The sequence below is a fragment of the Dendrobates tinctorius genome, unplaced genomic scaffold (genome assembly GCF_039654945.1).
Source record: "Dendrobates tinctorius isolate UK_male_01 unplaced genomic scaffold, ASM3965494v1 ptg000070l, whole genome shotgun sequence".
Taxonomy (NCBI): Eukaryota; Metazoa; Chordata; class Amphibia; order Anura; family Dendrobatidae; genus Dendrobates; species Dendrobates tinctorius.
In genome coordinates, this window is record NW_027361738.1 from 71,925,588 (window position 1) to 71,948,763 (window position 23,176).

General features: G+C 41.7%; 1 protein-coding gene across 1 annotated transcript in view; it reads right to left on the reverse strand.

The window, feature by feature from the left end:
- The window catches only part of LOC141095885 (macrophage mannose receptor 1-like), a 155,799-nt gene that overhangs the window by 36,910 nt on the left and 95,713 nt on the right, over nucleotides 1-23,176 (reverse strand). The window contains exons 24-28 of the mRNA XM_073582260.1: nucleotides 16,794-16,861; nucleotides 12,002-12,102; nucleotides 10,918-11,060; nucleotides 4,633-4,747; nucleotides 3,021-3,169 (exon numbers count right to left, since the gene is read on the reverse strand). Coding sequence (XP_073438361.1) covers nucleotides 3,021-3,169; nucleotides 4,633-4,747; nucleotides 10,918-11,060; nucleotides 12,002-12,102; nucleotides 16,794-16,861 — 576 coding nt within the window. The remainder of the gene's footprint in view (nucleotides 1-3,020; nucleotides 3,170-4,632; nucleotides 4,748-10,917; nucleotides 11,061-12,001; nucleotides 12,103-16,793; nucleotides 16,862-23,176) is intronic.

Here is a 23,176-nt window from a genome sequence, read left to right on the forward strand (position 1 = left end):
AGATCGCTTATTTTGGATGAAGAAAACTGTCGCTTTTTAATACTTCCAACACTGAGATTGAAGCTGCACTGGAGGAGGCGGAGGGATCTCCTGCATTCTTCTCCTATACTTGTGTAGGGGGGATGGACGGATATGTGAACCTGTCTGATGGAAGAAAGGCAAACGAAAACTGTGCTGTGTACAATGCTTTATTATGAATTGTAGACATATGTGGGGAAAGCAGGTAGGATTACATAGAGACAGTGTAGTACTGAGTTTTGGCCACTAGACGGAGACACAGGACAGTGAGCAAAGGACTTAACAGCAGCTGAAGCTAGGAAACGCAAAGTCATGGTGGGCGAAGTTACGGGGACTGGGAAGGGGAATTCCAAGGAAAGGGAATAAAAGGAGGGAGAATCCCAGGGTTAAAGAGAGACGGTGGCCCTGACAGGACAGCTGAAGGACAGAGGACACCTGGGGTACCGGACGGCTGGACACCAAAGAGGTAGTAAGTGTCGCAGCGGATGGACGGGCTCGACCAGGGAAAGCACTGTGGACGGTGACTTAGACAGGCGCAGCGAAAGAACCTGTAGGGCCGTCGCATCAGGAAGGAGAAGGAAGAGGTGACATGTACCCAGGCCAGTATGCAGAAACTGTCGTACTGCTGTGGATGTCGGAAAAAAAGACAACCAAAAAAAAGGACCTGATTGAACTTCCATCTGCTTCTGACTCCAGTATATTTCGCAGCCGGATGGGACCACCCCCCAGTCGGCACACGATCCTACACTTGTGCACTTGATCCGGACACTAAAGCAGAGGCTTTTGCCCGAAGAATTACCTAGAAGTGCCCCCTGAGGATTGTGGAGCCTGCAAGGGGACCTGGAGGTGAGGCACATTGAAGTTATAATCTGTCAGAGCCTGCGGTCTGAAGCGCATAGGAGTGGTGCTTCCATCAGCTGCTTGGAGGAAGTAGTTCCAGCCGTTCGCTGTGCCCGGTCGGCAGTTTGACTACAACAGCTGTTCCGGCTTGGAGATACACAGGGGGACTCACGGTGCTGTGCGGCTCCTGCATTGCCGACACTGCGGCTTCTTGCGGAGATGAGTGGCCGGGTGTTAGCATGCGGTCAGCCAGCGTGCACAGCGGAGTGAGGGGCCGAGAGACGGCAGGATATCGGTGGTGAAAGAGTGAACAGAACACGGTGACGGTGGAGACTTGGGGATCTGACACAAGGAGCCAGAGGAATCCCTAAGGAGCTGGGAAGGCGCCCTTGTTGCCGGCGCTTCAGGTACCTTGCAAAGGTGGGGGCCTGGAGTGCTGACATACGCGCGGCATAAGCAGGCAGCTCGGACATATTGCATAACAGGTCTAGGATACAGGAGGACGCTACTTCCGCAGTGTGTCATTGAGGGAAAGCAGCGCAGTTCTGGATAACCATGCAGGTCCTGTGGCTTCTATGGGCATATAACCCGGTGGTCTGCTAATCAAGAGGTTACCCTGGATTGTATACAATTTTCTTTTGGATCAGGAATCAAGCATCACATATTAAGGAGGACTAGTCAAGTCACTTCAGTTTGGGAATGAAACACAATATATTTAGGAGAAACAGATGTCATTTCAGCTTGTGAATACCAGAAGTGTCCCCTGAACAATTGGGAACGTCCACCACTATCTGAAACTACATGAGCTTGGGGCCTTCATAATAAGTGCTGCGGACTTGCTAGGCTTTGCTGGTCACCCTGTCTAGATCTATTTGGTCACTGTGTTTATTAATTCTGGAAGAGCCCTGTCGGACTGATACACAGAGTACTGGGTTAAATAAGTTTGTTTACTGGCCCTCTTTTTCCAGCAGGCTCTGTGCAGACTGGTATTCATAATAGACATTATAGATCTGTTGCATTATATGCTGATTGGGCAGGATTTACTGGTCTTTTCTTCTACTGAATTTATTCTGATTTTTCTTTCTTCTTACATAATAACAGCTTCTTCATTTTTCAGCGGCCTCTGAGTGATGGCATCAGGGGGGAAACCAACACTCAAATCCCAAAGGGATAGACAATTTATGTCACAATATCGATCTAAATCTTGAGGGGAATGTCACCAATTTGGTAAGCCCTATTATGTCTAGGTCTCCTTTAAAAAAGGATCAACCTAACGTTGATCCAGTTAAAACATCTCTTACTACACCTTATAGTAACGTGGTTAAAGGGGGGGCCATACAAAAAAAATCGCTCCGTCCATATCGCAAACAGCCCAAAATACCCAGAAGGCGTCCCATAACGAGACCCCTGGAGAAACTTCTATTACCACTGAGGATATGGACACTTCAAAATCAGTGAAAAGGTGGGGGGGCAGAAACCCAGGATAACAAAACCCTTCTTACTGCAGATGATTCTGATTGCCTATCCAGACTAGCGTTTGGGGAGTAGTCATGGGAGGGGCAAAGAATCAAGAGAGTTCACACGGATTTTCCCTCTTCATTCATGCCTCCCCCTCCTGTTGTCAACTTTGAGGAGTTTATGGGCTCTTCTAAACAAATTACGGAGGGCTTTATGGCCAATCTCTTTAAGTAATTTAACGACTCCATGAGACTAGGATTTGAGGCACAGAATAAGATTCTACAGGATACGTGCAATGCCCTGAGTAAGAGAGTTGATAAAATAGAGGAAAGGATAGCGGTAGTGGAGAAAGACTCAACTTTTCTTCCTAAACAAATCTCAGTTACAAGCGGAAATTATAACTCTAAAATCAAAATTAACAGATTTGGAGGACCGTAGCAGGCAGAATAATCTGAAAATAAGGGGGATCCTAGAGAATGTACCTCAAAGCAAGCTTTCGGGAAATGCAAGCTTCAGACATAAGCCCCAATGAAGTCACTAACAGTAGGCTAAAGTGAACCCAGCCGTATCAATTTGTCGAGATCTCAGCACCTGCACCCCTCCTCCAATCAAAATTTCTGAAATATCTTAAAGACATGTGAAAAGTTTTGTGAAAGTGCATTTATTCTTTAACACACATATTAAATATGCATTCGGTAACTTACATTCCGGTACCACCGGTGTGGGTGTCCTTTGGCCCAGTTTGTATAATACACTCCACTTTGATCTGTCCAAACGAATCTCAGGTCATTTTTATTGTGGAATCCAATCCATAAATCACCTCGAACGTCTCTTAAATTAGATATCAGAAAAGCTGTAAAATACATGTCACACGTGTGTCAACAACTTGGAAATATTACAGTTAGTCACAAAATTTATTTTTCAGTGATGCAACATCTGCGTCTCAATAATTTCTCAAAATATGTGTAAGATTCATGGAAAAAATAGTCTGTTTTTTTTCTAACGAACAGCAAAATTCATGTCTGCTCATCCCTATTTATTTCAGGTACAGATCACAGACAAGAGGCACAGTCAGCGCCACTCCAAAAAATAATACATTTATGCCCAAGTGCACCTTGAATTTAGATTAAACCAGTTGGAAAGAAATATTGTGCCCCCTTCCACATTACACCTATAGGAGCTGTTATGACCTCCCATTCTACATCCATAGACCTTAATGTGGAATTGTTCTGATCTTTGCAGCTACAGCATCTTCCACTATTCTGGGAAGGCTTTCTTCATGGTTTTGGACATTTTTTAGGCCACAAATCCACGATTGCATTTGTGAGGTCAGACACGGATGTTGTAGTAGATGACCGTTCTCACAATTTACAATCTAGTTCATCCCAAAGATGGTTGATGAGTTGAACTCAGAGTTCTGTGCAGCCGATCATGTTCTTCCACACCAAACTCCTCCAACCATGACTTTATGGATGTTGTGCACTGGGCACAATCATCGGGAACAGAAAAGGGTCTTCACCAAACTGTACTCACAATGTCCAAAATGTCTTGTATGCTGAAGCATTAAGATTTCCTTTCTCTGGAATTATGGAGCCAAGGCTGACTCCAGAAAAACATTCCAGTAGTGTTATCCCGTCCTCTACAAAACTTTACAGTCAGACAGGTAACGTTTTCCTGCCATTCACCAAAGCCAGACTCATCCATCAGACTTCAGAAAGAGAAGTGTGACCCGTCACTGCACGGAACACATTTCCACTGTTCCAGAGTCCACCACTCTATCCAACACTCGGCATTGTGCTTGGTGATGTACGGCCGCATGCAACTACTCGGCCATGAAGCTCCCGGCGGGGGCGCAGTGCTTCCGTAGAGGAGGTTTGGACTCAGCAGCTATGGAGTCAACAGAGTATCGGCAACTTTTATGCCTTCTGCTCCTCAACACTCTGCGACCCCACTGTGTAACTTTATGTGGTCTTGTAGTTCAAAAGTACTTCCACTTTTAAATAATATCAATCACAGCTAATGGTGATATATTTAGGAGGGAAAAAAAATATTATGAACTGATTTATTACATCGGTGGCTCCTATTACAATCTGCAAACTGCACAGGTAAGGGTTGTATATTATACATCTGCGTCAATGGGATGGAATAAAAAATTGAAATTCACTATTTTAGATGCGTGTCCAATGCCATTGTACATATGGTATTTGTAGTTATACAGGTGCAGTTTTGAAAAATCTCCAATAAGGTTATTTGTTTCTGTAATTATAAGACACATCCCCACTCTATCTTTAGATAAAGAAAAAAAACATGACTTACATTGTTCCAAATCATCATTTATGGAGACCAAATTTGCCCCCATGGACTGACAATCGAGCCTGGCATTATTCCAGTCAACGGCTTTACCTTCCTCGGTGCCAAGTATTCTGTAACACTGAAAACATGAAATCATTGGTGAGTTATAGTCTAAGAATTGTGTTTTTTTAGCGAATAAATCTATTCAGGCTGTCCAGCCCCTCTCCTTATTACTATTGGGGCATATGGACATCATGTATTGGAGGGGCCGCTGTATTAACCAGGTCAGGAGTGGGTCTCCCCGGATAGGACCTGACTTCTCCATGGGGTCAGTTTTATGTGGTGTCAAATTAGGCATATTTTTCAGGGACTCCATTTCCCAGCGGTTCCTGTGCACCCTGAGATTGGAGTAGAAAATTTTAACGCAAAGTTCCAATTTACACTGTGATTTGTGTTTAATAACTATGTTACTGTTAAAGGGACCATCACATTGTAATTGCAGTCCTATCGGTGGGCAGCAAATTGTAGAGCAGGAGGAGCTGAGCAAACTGAAATATAGTAATTCAGTAAAAGATTCAGTAAACCTTGTATTTTACTAATTAAATAATTGTTATTCCTAAGCTTAGGAGTCCAGGGGGCGGTACTCTTTGGAGATTGACGGCTATCTCCCTATGCATAGTGATACAAGGAAAGCTGTTTATGTCTAAGCTAAACCGCTTGCTGGATTTCCAAGCAAAGAAAATGCAGGGATTTTAATCCCTTGATGACCAGAGGTAGTTATTGCGTTTTTGTTTTTTACTCCCCTTAGTCCCAGAGCCATAACTTTTTTATTTTTTCTGTCAATATGGCCATGTGAGGGCTTGTTTTTGGCAGGACGAGTTGTACTTTTGAACGACTTCATTGTTTTTAACAACTTAAGCACATGCTAAAAAGGAAGAAAAAAATGTTTATAAAATGGAAAGAGGGAGGCATATCTAAAGAAGAATATAATGCTGTCTGCAGAACCTGCAGGGCACAAATCAGATTATCTAAAGTTGACAATGAATTGAGGCTTGCAAGAGATGTCAAAAGCAATAATAAAGGATTTTGGGGATATGTCAAAAGTAAAAGAAAAGTCAAAGATGCTATAGGATTTTTACAGGATGAAAATGATGAAATGGTAAGACAGGATGTTGAGAAGGCCGAACTTTTAAATTCCTATTTTGCATCTGTTTTCTCTCAGAAAGGAAATGTAACATCAACTGTTCTTCACTGTCCTATTAAGGGAATAGAAGAATCCAGGATATCTATAAACAGAAAGATAGTGAGGAAACACTTAGCTAACCTAAATGAATTCAAGTCTCCAGGTCCAGATGAATTACACCCCAGAGTACTGAAGGAGATAGCAGAAGAAATTTTTGAACCCCTCTCCATGATCTTTGAAAATTCTTGGAGAACAGGAGAAGTCCCAGAAGACTGGAGAAGAGCAAATGTTGTTCCTATCTTCAAAAAGGGGAAGAAGGTTGACCCAGGCAACTATAGGCTGGTGAGTCTGACGTCTATACCAGGAAAGATCTTTGAACAAATTATAAAACAACATGTATGTCAGTACCTGGATACGAATGAAGTGATTAAACAGAGTCAGCATGGGTTTGTAACTAATAAGTCATGTCAGACTAACTTAATTTCCTTCTATGACGGAATCACTGATTGGGTGGATCAAGGAAATGCTGTAGATATAGTATATCTTGACTTCAGCAAAGCATTTGACAAAGTATCTCATACAATCCTTATTGAAAAAATGACTAAGTATGGAATGGACAAGGCAACTGTTAGGTGGATTCATAACTGGCTTAGTGATCAGACCCAAAGAGTGGTCGTAAATGGCTGCACATCCAGTTGGAAGAATGTCTCAAGTGGGGTACCACAGGGCTCTGTCCTGGGCCCTGTATTGTTCAACATCTTTGTCAACGATTTAGATGAAGGAATTGAGGGTAAACTGATTAAATTTGCTGATGACACAAAGCTAGGAGGGATAGCTAATACTAGAGAAGAGAGAGAGAGGATTCAAAAAGATATAAATAAACTGGAGAAGTGGGCAGCAACTAACAGAATGGTTTTTAACAGGGAAAAATGATAAGTACTACATCTGGGCAATAAAAATGAAAAAAGCATATACAGAATGGGAGGAATAGGGCTAAGCAACAGCACATGTGAAAAAGACTTGGGTATACTAATAGATCACAGACTGAATATGAGTCAACAGTGTGATGCAGCAGCAAAAAAGGCAAATGCAATTCTAGGATGTATTAACAGAAGCATACAGTCTAGATCACGTGAAGTCATTATTTCCCTCTACTCCTCTTTGGTCAGACCTCATCTGGAATATTGTGTCCAGTTTTGGGCACCACATTTTAAAAAAGACATCAACAAACTGGAGCAAGTTCAGAAAAGGGCAACCAGAATGGTGACCGGTCTGCAAACCCTGTCTTATGAGGAAAGGTTGCAGGATTTGGGATTGTTTAGTTTGCAAAAGAGAAGACTGAGAGGAGACTTAATAGCTGTCTACAAATATCTAAAGGGCTGTCACATTGTAGAAGGATCAACTTTATTCTCATTTGCACAAGGAAAGACTAGAAGCAATGGGATGAAACTGAATGGGAGGAGACACAGATTAGATATTAGAAAAAACTTTTTGACAGTTAGAGTGATCAATGAGTGGAACAAGCTGCCACGAGAAGTGGTGAGTTCTCCTTCAATGGAAGTCTTCAAACAGAGGCTGGACAGACATCTGACTGGGATGATTTAGCGAATCCTGCTTTGAGCAGGGGGTTGGACCAGATGGCCCAGGAGGTCCCTTCCAACTCTACAATTCTATGATTCTATGATTCTGTGATTCTATATCTTGCACTGGAAAGCAGGGAAAAAAATTCCAAGTGCGGTGAAATTGCAAAAAAAAGTGCAATTCCAAAGTTGTGTGTTTTTTTTTTACCATGTTCACTAAATGCTAAAAGTGACCTGCCATTATGATTCTCCAGGTCATTACGAATTCACAGACACCAAACATGTCTAGGTTCTTTTTTATTTAAGTGGTGAAAAAAACCTCCAAAGTTGGTTAAAAAAAAAAAAAATAAAAACTTGCGCCATTTACCGAGACCCGTAGCATCTCCATTTTTTGTGATCTGGGGTCGGGTGAGGGCTTATTTTTTACACGCCGAGCTGATGTTTTTATTGATACCATTTTGGTGCAGATACGATCTTTTCATCACTCGTTTTCACTTTTTTTCTCGCTACACCGTTTAGTGATCGGGTTAATCTTTTTTTTTTCTTGATAGATCGGATGATTTTAAACGCGGTGATACCAAATGTGTATTTTTTTTAATGTTTTATTTTGAATGGGGCCAAAGGGGGGTGATTTGAACTTTCGTATTTTTGTTTTTTTTATATATATATTTTTAAAAACTTTTTTTTGTACTTTTTGCATGCTTCAATAGTATCCATGGTAGACTAGAAGCTGCAGTTGTCCAATCGGCTCTGCTACACACAGATCGCCTGTATGCAGCAGAAATGCTCACTTGCTATGAGCGCCGACCACTGGGCGACGCTCATAGCAATCTGGCTATGACAACCATAGAAGTCTGCTGGAGACCTCTGGTTGTCAAGCAAGTCCATCAGTGATCCGTGATCATGTGAAGGGGGTCACCGATGGGCGGGATTTCCGGCACGATTCCGGTAAGCGTGAGTTAAATGCCGCTGTCACAGATTGACAGTGGCATTTAGCTAGATAACAGCTGCAGGTGGATCATGATTCCACCCACAGCTGTTGCGAGCACATGTCAGCTGTATATATCAGCTGACATGTGCCTGGAAAGGTGCGAGCTCAGCGCCGGAGCCCCCACCAAACAGTGGGAGTCTGACATTGGCGTAGTATTACACCCGATGTCGGAAAGGGGCTTAAAAATAAAATGCAATTGATGTAAATTTCTTTTTTGAAATCATATCTTATTGTGCTCTATACCATGCCCCCTGAAGTACAGTCTCAACATTAAGGGCTCGCTCACACGAGCGTATACATAAGACTAGTGCTATCCAATGTATTATGGGACAGCACTCAGAGCAATGTTATTCTATATGGCAGTGCTGATCAGCATTAATTTCTCATGCCGACTGACAAAAAAAACCCAGCATGCTGCGGTTTGCAGTGCAAATCCAATGGCACACACCCATTGAAGTCTAAGGGTGTGTGGAAAACATTGGAGTGCACTCAGAAGACATTTGAGTGCAGTCTGACTTCTGAAGACGAACACAATGGAGAAGATGCAGAAATTTTGTTTTACATAATCTCCTCACCTGTGATTCTCTCATCTTAGAGAATCGGATCACAATAAGCTGACGCTTGGCTCAAATACGTATGATCAGTTTGATCAGAGTGTCATTAACATAATCAGCCCTATTCTCTTGCGTGAGATAACCTACAATCGTGTGACCCCGTTCTAAATGTTACAGGTTTTCATATTATTAAAGCATTGCATGGTGGTATTGTTTGTGCACTAAATAGCAGTATTTTCACACTGATTGGCAATATTACATGGGCTTCATTTCATATTACTACTTGGAAACTAGAGGTATTTGCTAAAGATGGGATTATTAGAGCATTGAATTGACTACACTGTATGGGAGTAATATTTGTGTGGTGTTGTATTGCCGTATTTATGATTAAAGGGAACCTGTCCGCAGGATTGTGCACAGTAACCTACAGACAGTGTCAGGTCGGTGCCGTTATACTCATTACAATGATACCTGGTGATGGAATCCGTCTTGTGGTTGTTGTTTAAGCTTTATTTTCAGTTTTTAGTTAATGATATGCTCTTGCTCTGGAACGGCGTATGGGGGGTCTTCATGTGGTGCTCTGATTAGGTATTTATAATGCAGACTGCTGACAGTCACTGATCCCTCACTGACTGCCCCCTATTTTACGTAATGAATATTGTATACGGTATATCTTGGGGGAAAAAACATGAAGACCTCAACAGCCCGCCCCGGAGCACGAGCATATAATTAACTCAAAAATTAAAATAAAGATTAGACAACAACCACAAGACAAAGTCATCACCAGGTATCATTTTAATCAGTATAAAGGCACCGACCTGACACTGTCTGTAGGTTACTGTGCACAATCCTGATGACAGGTTCCTTCAACATTTGCAATGTTATTAATGTATGGCAATATTTAGGTGAAAAAACTTGACAATGGGTATTGGCGAATCATACGTTAAATTACATCATCCCTATAACGCCTATAATAAATAGGCTAAATAGCAGTGTGGATTAAATTGGCCACAGCAGCCTTTTATTATAACAAAACAAATGTAATGCATTAAACCTATTAACATTGGAAGATGGCCCTCAAAGCCCCTGACCTGCAATGGGCAGTACTTATATGTGTGTATGTATATATATATATATATATATATATATATATATATATATATATATATATATGTGTATGTATATGGTTAACAATTGACTTTACTTTTACCTCTAGCCGTTTTATCACCAGCTCAGAGGCATCTAGTGAACAACTTCGCTTTCCCAACCATAGCCCTTCCACCATTAACATGGGAGTTCCACTACCCGCCACCACTTAATTTAGTCCACTTGTGGGGTCCAGAACTTTGTGTCCCCCCACAATTCCACCACCAACCAAAACTTTGAGGACCTTCCCCCTTCAGCCATCTGCAAAAATGTTTTGAATCCCTCAAACATTTATGTCACTCCACAATTTCAAACCAAACTCAATGTCCCACTGAATGACTAGACATCCCATATCCAGTCCTAGTGCTTTAAGATGCAGCTCGTCCATGTTACTTGCTCAAAAAAAGCAAGCTAAATATCGTGTAAAGATTCCTGAGCTCTCTTGATTCTGCAGCTGTTGCTGGTTTTGTGCTGCGTCGTTCCATTGCAGAGCTATTCACATTTGTTTCTTTTGGAGCACAATATGTGAAATCTCTGCTTGTAGCTTAACTGGTAAATTAATCACGGTCTTCTTTGTGGGCATGCGCCTTCACCCTGACACTGCCAGTAACAGTTCTCCAGCCTCTAAAATGGAGAGGTAAAGATGAACACCCTCTGAGTGTAGAAACGACCAGTTGCACTGCAAGCAGAGATTTCACATAGTACATTCCTTACTAATAAAAAAAATATCTCCAACAGGAAGGGGGTTAAATCTCTTTATTCCTATGTATAGCACGGTAAATTAATGATGTTATGTACATTAATACATGATCATATATATCATTACTTTACAGTAATACTTATCTTGAAAATTACCTTTTTTCCAAATGAAAGCCAATCTTTTGGACATCCGCCATCTGGTGTGGGAACAGTTGGTGCAAATGTTGTATTGATGGAACTATTAGATCGTTCACAGATAAATTTGTGACTATAACCACAATTTATGTCGTTCCAAAACCCTGTTGGATAATTAAATAAATAATACTGTACGTTACCCAAGGTCATTACAGGTGTTCACACGTGCATTAAATATAGTACTGTATTCTAACACACATGACACATGATGCACGCTGTCTATTGATACAACTGCGTGTGACTTCCACAGGTAATCTCTACCTATTCACTCAAATTTATAATCACCATCCACTCAGACTGGAAAATCACATCTCAACACAATTCACAAACCCTAAATACACAATAGACAGCAACAACTTATCACTACTGAGTAGTCAGAGGGTCAATTCATCAAGACTCCCGTTTTGCATGCCAGTCATAATTGAGTGTGTGCTGAGTAAGATGCGCCAAATTCATTAAAAAGGGTGACCCACTTAATGATGCATCTTTTAGCTACCGTTGCACTTTGCTGTAGGCATTGCAGAGCTATCATCATGCTTCACAGTAGGCATGATCATGGCCGGTTTTAGACAAAGTGGTGCCCCAAATGCTACCATATTGAAACATCATACATAGACATTTAGGTTGCATTTACACAAGCGGATTTCAGTCCGTTAAAAGGGCGTGATAAACTATATTCAAGTTATTAGACATTCGTTTACCGGCCTCTTTACACAGGCTGATGAAAAAAGATGGAGGTGGAGCTACCAATAATAGAAATATTGATCAAATATTGAAACAAAGTATGGTACAAGTTATACTAAATCTTTTGTAATAAATCTATATATTATTCTGCTCAGCTTCTCCTTCTGTATACCATCCCCAAGCCCGTTTCTTGCATCTACAATCACTTAGATTTAAAGACTGCATGTACATTTAAGATGTATGAACAATACTAAGTTAATGTATTTATTTTCCCATTATTACGAGTCAGAATTTGAGCTGTAGGAAAATTCAAACCACAATTTTATATTTGGAATATATATGTCACAGACTTAGGACTTACCTGGAGGTTTATCCATCACGGCACAGAACTCATCATCATTTGCAAAGTCAGGTTGATGTCTACCCCAGGCAACAAAGTCAATTGGAGAACCATCCACCCACCTAGTGATAAACGAGAGCGGCTGTAGTTAACTGCCAAGTAAGCAATCTAGTTTGCTTCTTGAAGAGCCTTATTCTGCTATCATAGGGCCAAAATGCAGGTCTATCTTAGGTACCTATAGGCTTAATTATATAAACTGGCATAGAGCCCGTGTGTATTAAGAAAGTCTACTTTACAAGCAATGTGCCAAAACTAACTTAAAGTTACAAGAAGGGAAGGGCGGGGAGAAAATGGAAAGGTAAGGTGGGGTAAGGGAAGGGAAAAGGGAAGTGGAAATGTAAGGGCAAAGAGAAGTAAGATTAAATGAAGTCCTAAATACTTTTTAGCAAGTCTAAGGGATAGCGTTTTTCCTTATGGAGCGTAAGGAGACTTTTTGGCCATGCAATGCTCCTCTGCGAAATTAAATATGCAAATTGCATCCTCATAGAGAAAGAGGACTGGAACTCTAGGCCATCCTTTAGGGATCCTAAAAGTCAATACTTACCCTTTAAAGTGGCGCTCAAAGAAACGTAATTAAATAAATAAAATAAAATACATTTAAATATTAAATAAAATGTCTAAATACTTTTAATTAGCAAAAAGGGGATATCAGTGTGCAACCCGTACTAGATGTTAGAGGACAGGCAGTTGGATGGGTTAAGTGAAGAACATCAACTTGAGACATGTCAGAGCAGCATCCTGTCAGGCATCCTGAAAGCACATTCCTCTGTTCAGTCAACCTGATAGGACCTGGAGGAGCAAAAGCAACTAAATGAGAAGAAAAACACATTTCTTTAGCTGACAGATTGAACATTTATCTCAACCAGCTGGAATATTCCAGCAGATGATGGCTGAATTATTCAGCCATCATCTGCATTTTAACGACCGCGGGTGGATTGGAGCTCCACCTGCAGCTGTTAACTGATTAAATGTCGCTGTAAATCTCTGACCTCGGCATTTAACATGCATCGTCAGGGGACTCTTCATTCCATGTACCATCGGCGCACTCGTGATATGTGTGCTGAAGAGCCCTGTGCCTGTCATTACGATCCTCTTGTGCAAGCCGGAGTTTAGCTGGCGTTCATAGGAGACTGTGATTTTCACTATACATAGCAGTGTATAATAATAATAATCTTTATTTTTATAAAATAAAGTGTATAGTCCAAATGGACTAATAAATACAATAAAGTGAAAAAAATAAAAAAAATGCAAAAAATAAAAAAATGCAAAAGTTCAAATCACTCCTTTTTGCCCAATGAAAAATAAAATGATTAAAAAAAAAAAAAAAAATTGGGGGGTTTCAGAAAAGTTTGATTTATCAGAATATAAAGTAAATTTATCCAATCAGTAAACGTCTAAAAAAATCAAAATACCAGAATTACATTTTTTTTTGGCTGCCGCAACATTGCAGTGCAATATGAGGTAATTGAAATGGTATTGGTAAAAACGTCATCTCAGGGGGCACAGAGAAATAATCCCTCACACAGCCCCATATCCCAAAAATGCAAAATGTTATAGGTCTCGGAAAATGGCGACAAAAGCAAATTTTTTTTAATTTTTTTTAAATTTGCAAATTTTTTTACCACTTAAATAAAAAATATACATGCTTGTACTGTGTGTGTGTATTTGTACTGACGCATAAAATCATACTGCCAGGTCAGTCTTACAGTATAGTGAACATGGTATATAAAAAGCACTTTTTTTTTCCTGCTTTCCAGTGCATCACATGATAAAATGAATGATGTCATTCAAAACTACAATTCATCCCGCTAAAAACAAACCCTGATATGGATATGTGGGTGGAAAAATAAAAAGTTACAGCTCTTGGAAGAAGGGGAGGAAAAAATGAAAATGAAAACACGGAAAATAGCCGCACGGTCCAAAGTCAAAATAGGGAGAAGAAATTGTCATTGGGGATCCTCTCTCTCTCGCTCATATATGTATGTGTGTAATATATATATATATATATACACCGGGTGAGTCATAAAGGACGGACATTTTTAAACTAATCATAAAATCGTTAAATATTTATTAAATATAAATGTATTCACAGATTTGGTTACGTATACTAATAGCATTTGACAAATTCAAGTGTGGAAAACAACATCTGCCATGTGGTGGCCATTATCAGTGATGCATTTCCAAAGGCGTTCTTGGAAGTTGGCATCAACACGTTCCAACACAACTCTGTCGATTTGGGCAACTTCCACTCGAATAGCTTCCTTCAGTTCTTGTAATGATCGAGGCTTAAGCTTGTATACACGTGATTTGAGGTGACCCCATAAGTAATAATCGCACATGGACAGGTCTGGGGACCTAGGAGGCCAATTAATATCGCCAAACCTGGAAATGATGCGACCAGGGAAGAGAGGGCGAAGAACGTTCATTGTTGCTCCGGCTGTGTGGGCCATTGCCCCATCTTGTTGAAACCACACACTAGAGATGGGGATATGTTGCCGTCGTAACTCAGGAACAAAGAAGTTATTTATCATGGCGATATAACGTTGTGAGTTCACGGTAACAGTATTGCCATCATCGCCTTCGAAAAAGTACGGACCGATCACGCCATATTTGCCCATAGCGCACCACACCGTTACCTTAGGGCTGTGCAGCGGTCGTTCATGTAATTCTTTCGGATTTTCATAGGCCCAATAACGGCAGTTCTGCTGATTAACCATGCCATTGACATGGAAATGAGCTTCATCACTCATGAATAAAATAAGGTTGTCGTTTTGCTCAATAATTGCTTCCATCTCATGTGCGAACTTCAGTCGCGCTGCGTAATCCCCGCGCTCCAACTGTTGCACAATGGCCAATTTATAGGGGTGGAAATGCAGGTCTAAATGCAAAATACGCCTTACTGTACGATTACTGAGGGCAAGTTCTAAAGAATGTTTCCGAGCAGATCGACTCGGACTGCGCAGCATGGCTTGCCTGACGCGTTCCACATTTTCAGGGGTACGTGCCGTTCGTGGAGCCCCCGGTGGTCGTTTGTTCATTAGTGTACCTCGTGTACGGAGTGCTTCAACCCAACGTAGGATAGTGTTACGAGCGGGAACAGCTTGATTTCTGTGAATATTGAAATGACGCCGAAACTCACGCTGAATGGCTGTGATACACTCATTATTCTTGACAAAACTGTCGTACGCAAAAACGCGATGTTCTATCGTCCACGGCACCATAGCTTAAAGTGAAACTAAAATAAAAACAATGCTTTCACCTCACAAACATAACCCCGCCTCCCGCACATCTCTACCTCCACCTGGTGGTGAGTTATAGCCACTTCAAATACATCCGTCCTTTATATTTAACGATCTTATGATTAGTTTAAAAACGTCCGTCCTTTATGACTCACCCGGTATATATAACTATATATATTATATATATATATATATATATATATATATATATATATATATACACACATACACACATACTGTGTGTATTATATATGTATATATATATATATATATATATATATATATATATATATATATATATATATATATATATACACACACATATATACATACACATATATACACACACACACATACACACACATATTCAACAGCATATGTGCAATTACAACTCAGATAAAAATCCGAGAACAAGTAGTGTATAGAACAATAAACAAAATGTCATTAATACATTTATAAAATTAAAAACAGATGCCTCGTGTCAGACAAAGAGACACACCAAAAATTAGGTTGTATATTCAATTTCATTTGACAGAATGGTCAATTTAGTCACATGCATGGTAACTGCATGCCCCAAGAAGAAGAATAGGTGAAACGCGCGTTGGGGTGGGAGACGCAGCTGCCATTTGGACTTACGTGGCCTGCAAACCAGGTAAAACAAATGCACTTGCATTTAATACAATGAGTTTCTTATGCATACTATATGTCAATTTTGAGCATGTAATGTTTTATGGCACGGTTGTGGAGCATGCTTTAACTATTCACCTTATATTTTTATTGTGCAAAATTTCAGCAATATCTTAATGTATATGCACAGACACTTTATGGCAACCTTGTTATTTTGATTCTCATCTATATGAATATATAGATATATTTATATCAGTACTTGAACATAATACTATAGCCTCCTTCAACACCGTATACAACCTTGTGATTAAATGCATCGTTAATTGTATATAGCAAAAGGCACTTTGCCCAGCACCTTTATTACTGCTTTTGACACAAAACCATGAAACTAATTCCTTCTGATAGTTTCCACTGAGACCATACAGTTACCGTGCATGTGACTAACTTGACCATTCTGTCAAATAAAATTGAGTATACAACTTACATTGTGTTCCTAATTTTTGCTGCATCTTTGTCTGACACGAGGCATCTGTTTTAATTAATTTTATAAATGTATTAATAAAATTTTGTTTATTGTTCTATTCAGTCCTTGTTCTCAGAAATTTATTTGAGTTCTGATTGCACATTATGATACGGTGTGTAACCTTCTGTTGAAAGGTTTTCTTATGGACTAACATGTATACGTGTGTGTGTGTGTGTGTGTGTGTGTGTGTGTGTGCGTGTGTGTGTGTGTGAGAAAGGAATGTGAATAATACAGTGAGGTCCCTAGTTTATGTTCCCCTCATATTAGACAGATATTACAGTCATACATCAATGAACGTTCGAAATTCCAAACTAAAATCATTATTGCATTGTAATTGAATACATATTTATTATAAAGCACCTACTTAAATACTTTATCCAGTCCTAATCGTAGCCCAATATAATAACTTCCAAGGCCATTATCCTTCGATGTCTGAAATGCAAATAGATAGCATCAAAGTAAGACATTTTTACTGAATTTGCGTGGAGTAAATTACAAAAAAATCGGCACTCTGTAGAATACAGAATTTTGTAAAGCTCAAGTAGAATTCAGTTCCACTCGAATAAATTCACCCAATACAAGTTTCAAACATATTCTGTATTCTAACTGGATGTTTTTCGCTGCGGGGAGAAAATTAAGCACTATTCTCCTTGTAGCCAATTGGGCACCTGCAGTGGCTGTAAGCAGTCAGCGCATATTACACAGTGAGCGTTGTGTAATCACCTGCTGATCTATGAGTGGCACCTGCTTGGCAATGAGCAGTTGCAGTCAAGGAAGGCGCTAAGTCACTGGGGCATTTAGGCAGGCATTTTCCCGAATCACAGCCAGCATGGGGGCGTGGTCAGGCTGTGTGTTGTGGCAGTCCTAGGTGTTTTCCTGGCAGTGGAATTTTGCCACCTCTTTGCGGAGTGTGACTGTATGGGGAGTGGGGAAATGTGTGAGTCGACAGTGTGTGGAGAGCGGTAATGTGTGAAGAGACAGTATGGAGAGGTGAGAATTGTGTGAAGAGACAATATAGGGAGAGGGGAAATGTGTGAGTAAATAGTATGAGGAGGTATGAAAAGTGTGAGGGTACAGTATCTGGAGGGGCTGGAACTGTATGAGGAGATAGTATGGGGAGAGAGGGGGAATGGTGTGAAGAGACACTATGGGAAAGGGAGAGGTAAATATGTAAGGAGACTGTATGGGGAGAGGCAAATGTGTGTGGAGACAGCATGTGGAAAGAAGAGGAAAATATGTGAGGAGACAGTATGGGGACCGGGTGGAGAAATGTATGAAGATACAGTATGATGAGGGGGTGGAGAAATGTGTGAAGGGTCAGTAGGGGGGAACGTGAGAAGACTATGAGAGAAAATGTTTGGTGCAGAAATATGTAAGAGGATAGCACAGGTGGGGGAAGTGTGACTGGGCACAGTATATACGTTATAAAGACTGGGTAGTTTGGGGGATTAGTACAAAGAGTGGACAGCTTGTGGTAGAAATTTATAAGGGGACATTATTGGATGAAATAGTGTGAGGAGATAGTATAGAGGAGAAAAGTATGAGGATCACAGTATAGAGACAAGGTAGTATGAGGGAGAATTATAGAGAAGGGGCACCATGGAGGGACAGTGTGATAGCACAGTATTTAGGGGACAGTATGCAGAGTTAGAGAGCAGTGTGAAAAGGGAGCAAAGTACAGAGAGACTGAGCAGTTTAGGGGGGACACTGTGTGGGGAAGAGCATGAAGAGGGGGCCCAAAATGGAGAGGAGAGGACAGTGTGGAGGGAGCAGTTATTCAGGGGCACAGCATACGGCAGATATTTGTATTCAGGATCATTATAATGTCACTGTGGGCCCTGTGGCATTCAAACAGGAGAAGATGGAGGTCTGTGGAGATGAGCTGTGGATATGAAAAGTCATCATGGCACCTCAACAAGATGTAGAAGAAAAGAAAGTGAATGACTCCTATTAAAGAAGAAGTCATCTATTATAAGGTACATGGGTGTATATGTTTATTCTTGATACTGACTATGCGTCATCATTACTGTGGTTCCTGTATGGTCCACACAGTCTAATCATAGCTGGTAACAACATCTCCCAGCATCTCCTTACCATTGTTAAGGAGATACTGGGAATTCAAGGTTCATGCAATACAATCTATCACTGTTCTTAGTTCTTAGTCAATGCCTGATGAAGAGACCTGAGTAGTCTGAAAGCTTACAATGTGTTACCATCTTTTCAGTTAGCCATTAAAAGGTATCAACCACTGAGGACTCTCAATTTTGAATATTCTTCTATCTACTGGCTAACACGGTACAAAGATATACTGTACACAGGGGCGTAACTACCAGGGTAGCAGCCAAAGCGGTTGCTTTGGGGCCCGGCCCATATAGGGGCCCGGATATCCAGCTCCCAACCACGCTGGCAGCCCGGTCCGCGCTATGGCCCCCCTACATTTTATTCAGGCATCTGCTCTGCAGCTTTATTTTCAATGAATACCCAGCGCCTGCCGGGCCCCCCTCCCCGCCCCATGGTCCAGCCAGCTTTGCAATCCCCCCCTGCACAATGGTCCAGCCACAGCACAGCCCTCACCTGACGTCACACACTGCTCTGTTCCACTTCCTCATTCGGTCAGTGTGTGCCACGTGGGACTGGGAGAGGGATGGCCAGGTAACAAGAAATTTTTTTTTTTTTTTTTTTTTTTTTTTTTTTTTGAGAGCGGCGATCCAGGGGGCCTGGGGCAGACTCTGAGATGGGGCCAGAATGCTGGACATGGGGCAGAATGCTGGGCATGATGGGGCAGATTGCTGATCATGATGGGGCAGAATGCTGGGTACGATGGGGCAGATTGCTGGGCACGATGGGGCAGATTGCTGGGCACAATGGGGCAGATTGCTGGGCACAATGCTGGACACGAAAGGGGCAGAATGTGACGGTGAGACACAGGAGGGGACTGAATGGACATGGGGCAGAATGTGACGGTGAGACACAGGAGGGGGCAGAATGTGAGGCACGGGGCAGAATGTGACAGTGAGACACAGGAAGGGGCACAATGAGATACAGGGCATGATTGGAGACACAGGGGGCAGGATCAAAGACATGGGGGCATGACTGGGGGCAGGATTGGAGACAGATGGGGCAGGGTTGGAGACAGATCGTGCAGGATCATGGGGCAGGATGGATACGGTGGAGACAGATGGGGCAGGATGGGGAGATCATGTGGGGCAGAATGGATACTTATGAGGGCAGGATGGGAGAACGGGCTGAAGCCAGGAATGAGACACACGGGGGTCAGGATGGGGGATATTATTACCACAGGGTCTAATTAAGGGATATTATTACTGCAGTGATATATTTATTTTATTTTTTGAGTATACTGTTTTAAATGGGGGGGGTGGTCCTGTTACTGTGTAGAGTGACACTATGTCACCTTTTTTTCTTCATGTGATGTAATGTAGAAGTTGGGAAAAATAAGTAATGTGTTATTTCCTGCAGAGATGAGCCCTGGCTGGAAGACGTGATGGTGATCTGTGCTGGATGAAAGATGGAAAACAAAGATTAAGGACTTCACCTAGAGACGTCACTGGTGAGTTAGTGTGTTACCTGTACACTGACACTATACACTGTATAGAGGCCCTGTGTATAATGTCACTGGTGATCACTGTATTACCTGTGCACTGACACTATATACAGAGCTCCTGTGTATAATGGCATTGATCACTGTATTACCTGTACACAGACACTACATACTAAGTACAGATCTCCTGTGTATACAGTAATGGCACTTATGGCGATAGTATCGTGTTTTTTTTATTACTGATCAGTATTGTAGTATTCAGTCACTGTGGTGGTAATATGTGGTCTGGTCATGGTGCGGTGGTATTTGTTCCTTGTATGTGATATTATTCGGTCACTGTGGTGGTAATATGTGGTCTGGCGGTATTTGTTCCTTGTGTGTGGTATTATAGGTCACTATGTGGTCTGGACATGGTGTGGCGGTATTTTTCCCTTGTATGTGATATTATTGGTCATTTTAAAAATTGAAAAATAAAAAAAACCTAAATTGCATCACATATTTTAACAAATATTTAATAGGTTACAGTAGAGTAGGGCTCGGCCAAAAGAGTCTACCGTGTTATGGTGGCGGCTTAAAAAATCTTTTGGCCAAAACAAAAGCTGCCGGCTATATGTGTGATCTGGTGATGGGAACTGTTAATGTGTGATTGGTGAGAAGTGGAGTTTTTTCAAGAGAGAGCGGTGGGGCTTTGGACAGTTCGAGGGGTGGAGGCGAGGCTGGGGTGGAGCCTGGGCGGAGTCTCAAGGGAGACCTGAAAATTTTACCAGTATGGGGCCCCGAAATTCCTAGTGGCAGCCCTGAGTTCAATTAAGTACATTACTGCAGCACTCCAGCGGGTGCTGTGGCCAACGCTGTCTTGGAGGACCGCCGGCCCGGTGCGTGTAGGGAATCCGGGGCCCCGGCGGAAAAAATGTACACTATGATTTCGCAGCCTACGCTGCATTTCTGTGCCTGCTGTGCGGAGCGAAGCACATATTGGGCCCGCCTCCCTGCCTGCAGCCATTGTATTGCTTCAGTTCAGTCCCGCCCCTTCCCTGAGCCCTCGCGTCTTGAAGGGGGGGTGTCTTGAAGGGGGGGTGTCTTGAAGGGGGCCCCGTTTAAAAGTTTGCTATGGGGCCCAATCAGTTCTAGTTACGCCCCTGACAGTACATCTTCCATGTTCTTAGTTTGGTGTTTTACTCCTCTACTGATAGTGGTTCTAATGATGCATTCTTGTACTGACGATGGTTCTGGTGATATATTTCTGTACTCTTGATAGTTCTGGTGATGTATTCAAATATTTACATTATGTATACCACTTTTCACATGTAAAGCACCATGGAATAAATGGCACTTTAATAATAATAACTTATTGTCTCTGATCTTGTGCACACATAACAATCCACAACTTGTCAGGTAATGTGATACATGGCTACGTTAATAAAGTAATGTGCATCTGACAAGATAAAGGCTAAGGTTTCTCATTGTGAAGAATAACATGCCAATCCTGACACGCCAGTATGAGGATAATCTCACCTAGCCAAATCAGATCTCATACTTTGTACTGATGAGGGGTAATACCCTGAAACACCGTGTCTACAAACTGAGATTCTGATTTGCCTTTTTATCCTAAGCCATTTTTCAAAGCTTGTTAAAGGGTCGATAAAGACTTGTAGGATGATTGCTACTTCCAATAGGTGGCACTAGAGTTCAAGTCCTCTTCCTCTATGAAAGGACAATTTGCATATCTGACAAGTTAAGACTTACTATACAGTCATATGTTAAAGTTTGGGCACCCCTATTAATGTTAACCTTTTTTCTTTATAACAATTTTGGTTTTTGCAACAGCTATTTCAGTTTCATATATCTAATAACTGATGGACTCAGTTATATTTCTGGATTCAAATGAGGTTTATTGTACTAACAGAAAATGTGCAATCTGCATTTAAACAAAATTTGACCGGTGCAAAAGTATGGGCACCTCAACATAAAAGTGACATTAATATTTCGTAGATCCTCCTTTTGCAAAAATAACAGCCTCTAGTCGCTTCCTGTAGCTATTAATGAGTTCCTGGATGAAGGTATTTGTGACCATTCCTGTTTACAAAACAATTCCAGTTCAGTTAAGTTTGATGGTCGCCGAGCATGGACAGCCCGCTTCAAATCATCCCACAGATTTTCAATGATATTCAGGTCTGGGGACTGGGATGGCCATTCCAGAACATTGTAAATGTTCCTCTGCATGAATGCCTGAGTAGATTTGGAGCGGTGTTTTGGATCATTGTCTTGCTGAAATATCCATCCCCTGCGTAACTTCAACTTCGTCACTGATTCTTGCACATCAATGTCAAGAATCTGCTGATACTGAGTTGAATCCATGCGACCCTCAACTTTAACAAGTTTCCCGGTGCCGGCATTGGCCATACAGCCCCAAAGCATGATGGAGCCTCCACCAAATTTTACTGTGGGTAGCAAGTGTTTTTCTTGGAATGCTGTGTTTATTAGGCTCCATGCATAACGCCTTTTTGTATGACCAAACAACTCAATCTTTGTTTCATCAGTCCACAGGACCTTCTTCCAAAATGTAACTGGCTTGTCCAAATGTGCTTTTGCATACCTCAGGCGACTCTGTTTGTGGCGTGCTTGCAGAAACGGCTTCTTTCGCATCACTCTCCCATACAGCTTCTCCTTGTGCAAAGTGTGCTGTATTGTTGCCCGATGCACAGTGACACCATCTGCAGCAAGATGATGCTGCCGGTCTTTGGAGGTGGTCTGTGGATTGTCCTTGACTTTTCTCACCATTCTTCTTCTCTGCCTTTCTGATATTTTTCTTGGCCTGCCACTTCTGGGCTTAACAAGAACTGTGGACCCGTTGAAGCGCTCGAGCAGCGCGAAACGGCCGTTGTCAGCCTTCCTTGCACTCCTTATGTCACTCCCCCGACTTGACATGTTCATGATATGTCAATAAATCAGTGAAACTTTAATCTCGATGAGTGCGACCATTTCTCTTTGCATGGATTCCCAGGATTGACTGTTTCCAGGTCTGGCACCCGAGATTCCCAGCTGCTGGGCTTCTGCATGCCGCACATCATTTGAAGTTACACGGTAACAGCGGTGCCGTCCGCTTTTTATCTTGAGTTTTGTGATTTAACAAGAACTGTACCTGTGTTCTTCCATTTCCTTACTATGCTCCTCACAGTGGAAACTGA